General features: G+C 36.5%; 1 protein-coding gene across 1 annotated transcript in view; it reads left to right on the forward strand.

The window, feature by feature from the left end:
- Window positions 1–12474, forward strand: part of LOC150077294 (condensin-2 complex subunit H2-like) — a 482911-nt gene that overhangs the window by 83705 nt on the left and 386732 nt on the right. The window contains exon 5 of the mRNA XM_090385846.1: window positions 9698–9764. Coding sequence (XP_090241972.1) covers window positions 9698–9764 — 67 coding nt within the window. The remainder of the gene's footprint in view (window positions 1–9697; window positions 9765–12474) is intronic.

Consider the following 12474-nt stretch of genomic DNA (forward strand, 5'->3'; position numbering starts at 1 on the left):
TTAGGTGTAGTTTCTATATTTGGACACAGTATCTTATTATATTGGGATTATGGCCTCCTATTTCTACAAGCAAATGTTCAATAAATCATCAATACCACATCATGGCCCCTCCTTGCCACCTGTGTATGCTGCTTGGAGAACTTCATATGAGACCGTATTCATAACTCCCAAATCTCTTTGTTATTCTACTGTTTTTAATTCAACTGCACCAAGTATATAAGTTATTTTGGGGTTATAGTTCCCCCAAGTATAAACTTGGGGGAACTAAAACCATGCATTCTGCTGCATTAAAATGCCATTTTTATGATTATCCCTGATATCTCTCTAAGTAATCCTGAAAAAGTACTGATTGATAGTGATCATTAATTACTCTACCAATCTCGATACCATCTGAGTCTGAAAATAAGAAACAACAGAAGTGTCAGTGCCAGTTTCTATGAACATACCCCCTTGATCCCAAAATGTTCCAGCTTGGATGGTAACCTCCGATACAGAAATGATTCATATACTTTGCTAAAATACAAATAAACAATGTCAAAATAATTTCCTACATCTGATCCATGAGTCATTGTCAAAACAGTTAACCAGATTAGTTAAATATGATTTTCTCTTAGCAAAACTATGCTGTGTTTCTTTCAGAATTCCATTTCTATTGAAATATCCCTGTATTGCACTCTTTTTTTTTCCTCTCTTGTTTCAGAAATTTTCTTTTAGGAAGTACTTGTTCAAATTCTGTGTATATTTTTGGAACATTCAGCAACAATGTTTATTCTTAATTACAATTTTGAATCACAGTGGGAATCAGAAAGCTTAATCACCCAAAAAATGCACAGTACAATGTACTATTCTTATTTCAACTCTGAATTGGGTTTTGAAATAAGAGGTAGCCTCTGAAAATACACTTTTTTTTTTTTTTTTGCTCTGCCTACGCATTTTCAAACTGTCATAGATAGAATGTGATTTCAAACAATGTCTTTTCAAAATTAAATTTTTTTGCCTGTGTATTTCATATGAAATTTTGAAGGCCAGCTTAGCATTAGTAGAGGCGTATAATGCAAGAAAGCAAGCAGCAATAGTCAAAAAAAAAAAAAAAAAAAAAAAACCTTCCCATTTTTTCCATCCATTCGTTTTATAAAGTTTATCCAGTTCTTCCTTGAATTTATTTAAGCTTTCAACTTCTATGACAACGGATGGAAGTTTGTTCCAGCAATCAACTACCAGCTGGCTAAAGGCAAATTCCGCATATATATATTCTATAACCGTCTTTCCTCATATTGAATTTATGTCCCCTCAGTTTCACTACATCAGCAAGAGGAAGAATCCCATCAACATTGAGTTTGCTCAAACCATTCAATGCCTTATAGACCTCAATCATACAGGCGCCTCTGTAGCCAGGTGGGAAGGAGCAGCAGTGCGTAGCACACGCTTCTTGATTAGACCGGGGTTCAAGCCCGTCACCATCAAATACGGAGGATGCGGAAAGGTCAGGGAATGACCACCGCATATCCCGGAGCAATATGGCCTTAGTTACTAATGCTCCTAAAAAAAAAAAACTAAAACCTCAATCAGATCACCTCAAGAGTACCTAGTCTCCAGATGCTGCAATTTGCAGAACTTAAGCCTTTCTTGCTAAGAGCAACCATTTGTTCCCCTCACCTATCTCCTTGCCCCTCTCTGTGTTTTCTAGAAACTCTGCATGCTTCCTAAAATGAGCCTTTCAGACCTGTATTCAATATAAGTACTTAAGGTGTAACCTGACCATTGCCTTATACAAAGGTATGATCACCTTCTTAACCCTGCTAGCAAAATTCCTGTATATCATTGACAAGACCCCATGAGCTGCTCTAGTAACCTGTCTGCACTGCTCAAGAAACTTCATATTGATTGCACAATTATTCACAAGTCTTTCTCATTAGCATTAGCATTAGTAGAGGCATTTGATGCAAGAAAGCAAGCTTATTCATCATCAGCCAAAAAAAAAAAAAAAAACCACTTCCACTTCACCCCTCTGTTCATTCAAAATACCTGTCCAGCTGAGCCTTAAACTTATTTAGGCTACCAACCTCCACTACAAGGGATGGAAGTCTGTTCCACCAACCAACCACCCGCTGGCTAAAGGCAAATTTCCGCACGTCTATCCTACATCTGTCTTTCCTCAATTTGAATATATGCCCTCTCAGGTGATTATTCTGAGCTAGAGGAAGAATCCCATCAGCATTGAGCATGCTCAAACCATTCAAGGCTTTATACACCTCTATCAGATCACCTCGCTGGTGCCTAGTTTCCAGACACTGTAATTTGCAAAACTTAAGCCTTTCTTCGTAAGAGCAACCCTTCGTTCCATTCACTAACCTTGTTATGAATGATATTTGGGCTTTTCTGTTAACACAGTCTATTGTAAATGGGTAGCAAACTTGATCCTACTGTTTTCATGATAACTGGAATTGTGTGGATTTTTACACTGTTATAGTGAAATGTGTTCCCCTTCACTGAAACCTTCAATCGTATAAAAAACAAATTTTTGGAAACTTCTCTTCATTCCTATTTACGTATTACAATGATAAAGGGAAAGCAACCAGCGAAAAGTCAAAGTGGCGGTAGTTCTAGGAAACGAAACAAAATTGATTTAGAAATGAAGATGAAAATGATTAAAAAATACAAAGCGGGACAAAGTTTGTCATCTATTGCAAGGGAATTAGGTCTCGCTGCTTCAACAGTGAATACTATTTTAAAAGGACAGTGGGTGTATAAAAGAACATGGCAAAGGATCAATGCACTTAAGATGAACAGTGATCACAAAACAGCGTTCAGGTACTATATCGAAGATGGAACAAGCTGTTAATAATATGGATGGAGAATCAGATTCAGAAGCGAGTGCCCCTGAGTCTAATGACCATTCAAGCAAAAGAAAGAAGTATTTATTAAGATATTAAGGATAAGTACAGCGAACCCCAACCCAAGTTCGTGTCAAGAAACGGGTGGTTTAATAGGTTCAAGCATCGTGCTGGTTTCCACAACATTAAAGTATACGGTGAAGTCACACCAGTGCCGATTCTGCAGCTGCAGAGAAATTTTGTGATATGTTGGAAAAAATTATTGATGAAGGCGGCTATTCAATGTAGCAAATTTTTAACATTGATGAGACTGCTCTGTATTGGAAAAAAATGCCGGATCGAACGTACATTGCCAAAGAGGAAAATACAATGCCAGGTTTCAAGGTGTCAAAAGATAGGGCCACACTATTGCTTGATGCTAATGCAACAGGAGATTACAGATTAAAACCACTGCTTGTGTACCATTCTGGAAATCCTTGTGCATTTAAGGGCATCAATAAAGCCACCCTACACATGCATTTCTGATTGAACCAGAGAGCATGGATAACAATATCTCTCTTTGAGGATTGCCTTAAATGCTGCTTCATTCCCAAGGTTGAAAAATATTGTAAAGAAAACGACGTTCCTTTCAAGATTTCGCTTCTATTAGATAATGCTCCTGGACATCCTACAGCAGCAACTAGATGATTTCAATTTGAACGTGAGAGTCATATTTCTACCACCAAAGATAACTTTATTCATCCAACCTATGGATCAGGGTGTTATTTGTAATTTAAAAGCATATTTTTTATGCACATCTGCTCAGGCATTGTCTGCAGTAGACTTTGAGAAAAATTTTATGTTAAGAGACTTTTGGAAATCTTACAGTATTTACCATGCCATCTTAAACATTAATAAGGTCCGAGCGGAAATTACTAAAAGTTGTTTAAATAGCGCATGGAAGAAAATGTGCCCATGGCACATAAAAGGCCTCAAATGATTTGAAAAAGACGAATCATATGAAGAGGTTACAGATAAGATTGTAAAGGTTGCAGAGGCTACTTCAGTTGGAGATTGATGCAAAATATGTGGAGGAGTTAATAGAGGAAGAAGAGAAGGAATTATCTAACGAAGAACTTATTATTGACTTCCAGGCAGCGATAGTGAAAGAAGAAAATGCTTACGAAGCTCAAAATGAACCAAATGAGAAGCCAAGATGCTTTGCAACCAGAGAGAGAGAGAGAGAGAGAGAGAGAGAGAGAGAGAGAGATGGCAATGGCATTTCGTGAAATTGCATCGGCAATAGTGAGGTGTGAGAAGATGATCCTGACAGTGAATGATTCTTAAAAATTAACAGAGGGGTGAATGATTTGCTTGCTACAAAGAAATCTATGATGTAAATAAAAAAGCCACAGTCCAGTCATCCATTAATATGTCTTTTCATAAGTTTGAGTGGCCGACCCCCCCCCCCTTCTAAATCTCCACAGCCGTCAACCTGCACAGCAGCGTACTTATCAGCTGAAGGCGTCAATTTTGGCAACAATGCTCAAGAGGTAAAACTTGCAGACATTATGCCTGTCTCCTCTCTTTTATTGTAATTTTATAATTTTGGAATTTTTTTTAAATTGCACGCTTTTGTAATTTTTCCTGCACATGTGATAAAAAAAAATTGAATAAATACAATAAATAATTCTGTTTACATATTCGTTGAATATTTCTCTTTTGATTCAATCAATTCAGCAAGCAGAGTTGCGAGTGCTGCACAAGCATGGGAGAAATTCCGACTTGCATAGTGTTCCATGGAAGGCAACCGTTACTTAAGTCGGGGAGTTCCTGTACACACTATTCCAGACTTCCTCTGGTTGCCTCTTGAACATGCTTTTGTAGAAAACAGTCATCCAATAAATCCACAAAAGTCTTGCTGGTGTGCAAGTGACCAACCCACAAGTTCCAGTCAATATCTGGGAAGTTAAAACCCCCCATTAAGACATTCTGATTTACTGGTCCATTCTTTCTCTGTACAGTTGTTCATTGCACTCATCAGAGTTATTAGCCCTATTACACACTCCTGCTCTCATTTTTGCTTACCCAGTGCTTACGTCACACCAAATTGAGTGAACATTGCAGTGTCCACCCACATCAACTTGATACACTGCCTTAGATTTTGTGTTTCTTAACTAACAGCAGAACTCCTTCTCTCTTCTTATCCTCTGTATCCTTTCTGTACACATTGTACTTCCCAAATTCGAACCCTGCATTCCTTATATCTGTGTGAGACCATTTTTCTGATATCCCAACAATATCCTCATTTGATTTGTTGACCAGCACTTTAAATTCATGATCTTGGGAGATCTTACATGTTACACGTGGCTTGCACTTTATCTGCAAGAGTCTTCCCTTTTTCCTGTTTTTTTTTTTTTTTTTTTTCTTTTCTTTCCCAGCAAGCAGACACAAACTAACTAAAGAATACACACTATTCCAAACAGATAATAATAACTTTCTAGATATTGACTGGAACTTGTGGGTTGGTCAGTCACAAGCAAACCTTCTGGGGATTTATTGAATGATTGTATTCTGCAGCAGCATGTTCGAGAGTCAACCAGAGAGGGTAATACTCTTTGTCCACTTAATGCACAAATAATCACTGACGCTATTGGCAGTGATTATTTCTGCATTAAGAATTTGCAGATAAAGGAACCACTTGGTGACAGTGATCACATTGTACAGATGTGGGATTTACTTAAAGATATTATTACCATCAGGCAAAGCTGTGCCAAAGGTGAGGCGAACAAGGCTTTTGCCTAAGATTAAAAGCTGAAACGAGTGCCAAAAAAAAATTAAATAATTACCAGTGTTGCCATGATAAACAGTAAGCTGCAATTTTTCATTCTTGCCTCAGGTACTAAAACAGCTTGGCACTGCCCTGCCCTGCCATCAGGGAAGTCGTTTTTGCTTTCATACAGGTGACTGCAGTGGGACCAACTGACGATATTACCAATAGCAAATTCTAAATGGGAAGCATTCAAGGAATTAATCGTGGAATCGTGGAGGCTTTTCATATCGATGAAGAAATATTGTTCATGGTTTAAGCCTAAATGAATGTCAGATGAACTAATGAGACTCGTGGCAGAGAAACAAAATGCATGGGATGCATATAAATCATCAGGCAACACAGAAACCTATGGCAGATTTAAGCCAGTCAGTAATCAAGTCACAAAAGAGATTTGGCAAGCAAAGGGAGATTATGAGAAATCTTTGGCAAAGGGTACTAAGAAAAAAGCAAGGACTTCTTTACTTATATAAACTCTAGAAGGAAAGGGATGAATCAGATTGGTGCACTTGATTCGATGGTTAGACTGTTGATGATCCTGCTCAGATAGCTGACAAATTGAATGAGTATTTTGCATCTACATTCACACATGAGGAATTCTTTAGGAAAGTGAAGTATATAAGCTTATTAATCTGTAACAAGAGGTTTAATGATTTTTTAATAACTGAGAACAAAGAGGAGGAGAAATTGTTGAGGTTAAACATAAGAAAGCCCCCGGGGTGGATTAATCTATTCTGTTATATTAAAGGAGGCAGCAATGGAAGTAAGCAAACCCTTAGCCATAATTATGAGAGCATCCTTAGATTCGGGAGAAGTCCCACAGACTGGAGATGTGCAAATATATTCCCAATTCACAAACGTGACACTAGTAATTACAGACCTGTTAGTTTAACTTCTGTTCTGGGGAAAATAATGGAGTCACTGGTTAAAGAAGCATTGCAGGATCATCTAGAGAAGGCTGAAGTAATGATTCAAACACAGCATGGGTTTGTTAAGGGAAAGTCTTGTCTGACAAATTTGATTGAATACTATGATGTGGTTACAAAGCAACTGGATACAAAAAATAATTTTTATATCATCTACTTGGATTTCAGGAAAACTTTTGATACTGTTGCACATGGAAGACTACTGTACAAAATTGGAGCAGTATGGTATTAAGGGCAAGTTGCTACAATGGATAGAAGGGTGGTTTAGTCGGAGACGACAGAGAGTGGTAATCAGTGGACACTTCTCTTCGTGGACTAATGTTATTAGTGGAGTCCTCCAGAATTCTGTGTTGAACCCACTGTTGTTTTGTATATTTATCAAAGATATTGATGAAGGTATATCAGGCTTAGTGTCCAAGTAAGCAGATGATACAAATTTTGGCAGGGTTGTTAATGAGAGTAATGGCAGTGTGCTACTGCAACAAGGTCTAGAAAAGTTGGGCAGGTGGGCTGAGAAGTGGCAACTGAAGTTTAACATTGACAAATGCAAAGTACACATATGGGTAGAAGTAACCCTAGAGAAACATACCAAATGTGTGATACTACACTTAGGGTGGTAGAAAATGAAAAAGACCTGGGAGTAATTGTGCAGTCAGATATCAAGTTTTCTGAGCAATGCAGACTGGCTGCCAGAACAGGTAATGGGGTACTGTCTTATATATACACCGCATATATATAGTTATTTTGCTAGTAGGGAAAAGGTGGTTATTATCCCTTTGTATAAGGCAATGGTCAAGCCACACCTTGAGTACTGAGTAACTGGTCCTGAGGTCTCATTTTAGGAAGGATATAGAGTTGCTTGAGCGTGTACAGAGAACGGCATCAAGATTAGTGAGTGGAACAAAGTGGTAGTCTCACCAAGAAAGACTTAATTTCTTCAAATTGCAGTGGCTGGAAACGAGGCACCTGGGAAGTGATCTGATTGAGCTGTATAAGGCCTTGAATGGGTCGAGGCGCCTCTGTAGCCAGGTGGGCAAGAGCAGCAGTGCGTAGCACACGCTTCTTGATTAGTTAGGGGTTCGAGCCCCTGACCACCAAATATGGAGGATGCGGAAAGGTCAGGGAATGACCACCGCATATCCCCGGAGCAATATGGCCTTAGTTGCTATTGCTCCTAAAAAACCAAATAACAAATAACGAATGGGTCAAGCATGCTGAATTCTGACGGGATTCTTCTTGTTCAGCTTACAAACTTGAGGAGGCATAAATTCAAATTGAAAAAAGATAGTTGTAGAATAGATGTGGGGAAATTTGCCTTTAGCCAGCAGGTAATTGATTGCTGGAACAGACTTCCATCTGTCGTTGTAAGTTGATAGTTTAAATAAATTCGAGGAGGAACTAGACAAACTTTTAGTGGGAATGGATGTGTGAAATTGTAGGATTTTTTTTTTTTTTTTTGACTGATGCTAGATAAGCTCATACACTTGCTTTCTTGCATCACATACCTCTACTACTACTAATGCCTCATGGTTTTAGTTTCTTTAGCATGTATAAACCTTCCACTGCATCACATGTATATATGGCTACATTTTAATATTTCTCTTGAAGTATTGACACTGCTTTTCCATTGTTACAGCATTATTTTTCACATCACAAAATTTTAAAATGCCAATTGCAGTTATGACTTTACCCAACTTTTCAGTGATGTATTTTGTGTTTTGATGTGTGTTTGTCAGTCTTTCTGGGCAACCTCTTGTGAAATCGTGGTTGATGTATCATTGCTAATGGTTACAGGTATATTCGATAACTGACTTGTTTCTTTGATTAGACAAGAAGTTTTAATCCGTTTCATCCTTACAAATTTGTAAACATGCTCGTACTCACTGCCCAGTAATAGGTTTGAAAATAAAAACTTTTGATGGCATATTATAAGACATTCTAATTCTTTGGAAAAATGTAATCTGTTTATCATTTTCAACAGAAGTAGTCCTGAAGAGAAAACAGCTGTGGCTGTTTTCTCTTCAGGACTACTGTTTCTCTTCAGGCTACAAGTTTATTCAGAGGCTCATTTTTGAATTTATTCACGAGGCCAAAAAAACAGTTATGTTTAATAACCTTATGCTTTTTTTGCGAAGGAGCGATATCAACCACTTGTCAAAGTAGAAGGGGGCCCAGTGTTTGTTTGGAACCCAGCAGTGATTTGGCCAACAGCAACTTGCTTCCTTATGGTGGGTGGGTGGGTGGGTGAGTGAGTGAGTGAGTGAGTTTGTTTGTTTTTTATGTGCAGTCCCCAGAGACACATTTGTACTTGGATGAAAATAAAGTTGAAATGGGATCCATTTTTTAATTCACAAAAGTAAGAGTTCTGGGACAATATTTTTAAATTGCTCTTTAACCTTGTTACATTTTTAATATATTCTATTTCATAGTATTTGTACTGATACATAGCCTTATCATTTATTGTCTTAATTTAAAATATGAAAATTCTCATGTCTCTAAATTCAGTTTCTGTCTAAATGACTCTTTGGTCTTTCCAGTCAAAGACTGATTTTTATATATTAAGATTTACACTTATGCTCACATTAGAGATGATATGTTAGTCAGGGTGCTAATATTGTTTTCTACTAGTAGCATCACCAAAAAAATGTGAATCCACTGTTTTTCTAAAACTTGGGGAACTGTAACATTTGTTTCAAAAGTCACTGGTCTCTCATCAGATGTTAGTCTCTGTTAGTGAATGTATGCCAGCCTGTGTATAATATACAGAGCTGAAGTGAGCAGCTAAGCAGTCATGGCAGAAAGACTTCCAGTTAACAGTCTCATATTCAGTCTCTGATGCTACAGGACTAGTTTTCCTGAGACAGGAACAGAATGCAGTGACACTTACCATTTTCACATTAAATATTTTTTTGGCTCACTTTATACACCATCCGAAAGAGATCATATTAATTTTTTTTTGTGTGTGTACCCCAGAATTCTAGACATTTTAATATTTAAAAATCTAAAGGTTTTCTGTATATACAAACATCAGAACCATACTGGCATGGTTCCGATGGTTTGACTAAATCCAACCATTTAAAATAAAAATAATATTTTTAGATCACTTAATTATTCATTTTATATTTTAGCATAGTGACAAATCAGAATAATGATCAAACTAAAGACACCAGTCAGTCTGACCAGAATCAAGAACAGGTAATCTCTCTCTTTCTGTGTGTTTGTGTGCATGAGTGCTTTTAGGACTGATACAGACATGGTAAATTAATGCTAAAATTAGAGTTATATTTGGCAAGGTGCAATTCTACTACTTGAGTACTAAGATACCCTAATAATCAAAATAAAATAAAATCATAAAAATAAGAAATACAAAACAGTGCTTACCCTCAGCAGTGCAAATGCATGTACCTCCCTCCTCCACACCCAAGGAAATGCACCGTATTACCACCAAGGTATAAAGAGAAATAAACTTATGAGTTTCCTGTTTTAATTTCATTTATTTAATTACAAAAGGGGCACTTGTACCTGTTAGGTTTTAGGATGCTTCTTTATGGGCTGGAAGTCATACGGTTTACTCTGCTAAGAGTGAGTGTTACTTTACCTTTTTCCTATTTTTATAATTTTATTTTATTTTGATTATTATCTTGATACCCACTTGGTAGAATTATACCTTACCAAGTGTGACTATAATTGTGGCATTAATTTGTTGCATTAGTTTTGGTATCTTTAGTGCTTTCTGTTTTCTACAGTAGTATAGGAGACATGCCCCCATTTGAATTTATAGTAAATGTGTGTGTGCTTTATTATTATTATTATTTGATAAATTTGTAAAATGACATTTGAACAAATTGTTTTATTTCTTTTACCAAATGTGAGAGATGCCAGTTGATACGTATGCTGCTTATCCATGAAAAATGCATATATTCCATGCATTTCAGTTTTCATTTCAGTGTGCACATAAATATACTTTCAAAACTTTATTTTACACCATTTAAAGTTTTATTTACCAAGAAGTAACTTTTTTTTGTTAGTATTGCAAACTTGAAACATTAATAAAAAGGAATTTTGGAGATTTGCTTCCAAAATGGGGAAACCTTTGATAAAATTAAGTTTTTATACAAGAAGAGAAGACATGCTTTCTTGTCTTTATGACAAGAAGAAGGCTTTTAGATACTTTTGTTCTAAACTTCCCTTCCCAGTTTTGACTTATATTAAGGAGTTAATGAGCTTTGTGGCCCTTATTACACAGATGTAGTCTTAAGTATTATACTTTTTGCCATAACTGATTTTCATGTGCCATTTGACATTGGTGTATTATAGCCTTAGATTCTTAGATTTTGGATACTATAGCCTTAGGTGCTTAGACTTTGGTGTAATATAGCCTTAGATGCATCTAAGGCTGTAATACACTAAGGTTGCCTTTTCTGTTATGCAACTAACTTCACTTTTTCTAATCTTGTGCCAACCATGTACTAATCAACTTCACCTTTTCTGTTGTGCTGTAAAAACTTCAATCAGTCAAACAACATAAATGTATACTTTGAGAACCATGTTTATGTTAGTTTGTTAGTTATTTGGTTTTTAGGAGCATTAGCAACTAAGGCCATATTGCTCCGGGGATATGCAGTGGTCATTCCCCGACCTTTCCGCATCCTCCGTATTTGGTGGTCACGGGCTCGAACCCCGGTCTAATCAAGAAGCGTGTGCTACGCACTGCTGCTCCTGCCCACCTGGCTGTGGAGGACCATGTTTACAAACCCATGCTTATAACCATATCCTCCTTTATATTAATAAATGTATACTCTATAACATTCTCAGAAATTGATTCTTTATCCAGGAAACTCATGTTTTTCATATAGTTTATTTAAAAATATTTATTTTATTTTATAAAACTATAAAATAAGTTTATTTTATAGTTTATTGCTCCTTGAAGCTCTTCAAACAGAGAAGTTTTTCCTGATTTATTTTCTGCTTTATTAGTTTAAATTGTCATATTAACTTATTTTCTAGAGTAGCTTTATATTCCTAGTTACGATACTTAGTTTAAAGTTTAACTTAGACAGAGATTTTGTAGATATTACTTAGTATCGGTAACGGTATCAAATCCACGTGTCACAAACCAAATTTTTTTTTTTAACCAAATTTAGTCGATTTATTAACCAACTGTTATATCAAATTATCTTCTATAAGTAGATTATAGACCTAGTCAGGATCCTTAGTTTATTCTAAATTGAGATAGCGAGATTTAGAAGCTAATCAATACTTACGAGTCCGTAGAAATACCGTTCGTGAATTCCCGCCATTTTTACACGATAGCATAAGCTTAGTGTCGTATAGTGCATAATATAATATTGTCAATTAATCAGTAAATCTATTAATCTTGATAAACTTTATTGTCAATTAAATTGTACTTTTAACTCTATATATATATATAACAACTTAATCGTAACAAATAATTAATACATAACTATAGTGGTACACGTGATACGGAAGTTGTATAAAGGGAACTCGTAGAAAACACTAGATACCGAAAAAAAAATATATATAACATAACTGTTTTGGGATATAACTTAAGGATTTAATTTTTGTTTTGAATTTTATTGAATTAAATCGGAATCATGACTCTGACCAGAGCAGCAAAGCAAAAGGCTCAAGCTAATGGGAGTGCTGTGGTTCAGGGGAGAACTGAGGGGGGCAGTTGCCCTCTGAATCACAGTCTATTAAAATGCACTGTTTGCTTGATGTTTGCGGAGCAGTCGGGTACGGGACATGATACTGCCAAGGGGGATGTCTTTGTGTGTGCACGATGTAAGGAGTGCAAGGAAATCAGGCGACAACTCAGCGTTGTTATGGGCCTTTATGAGAGCTTGAAAGACAGGGTGGATGCCTTCGAAGGAAATAAATTGAG

This window comes from Mastigoproctus giganteus, chromosome 12 (assembly GCF_048544385.1).
Source record: "Mastigoproctus giganteus isolate SK-2022 chromosome 12, ASM4854438v1, whole genome shotgun sequence".
NCBI classification, from domain to species: Eukaryota; Metazoa; Arthropoda; class Arachnida; order Uropygi; family Thelyphonidae; genus Mastigoproctus; species Mastigoproctus giganteus.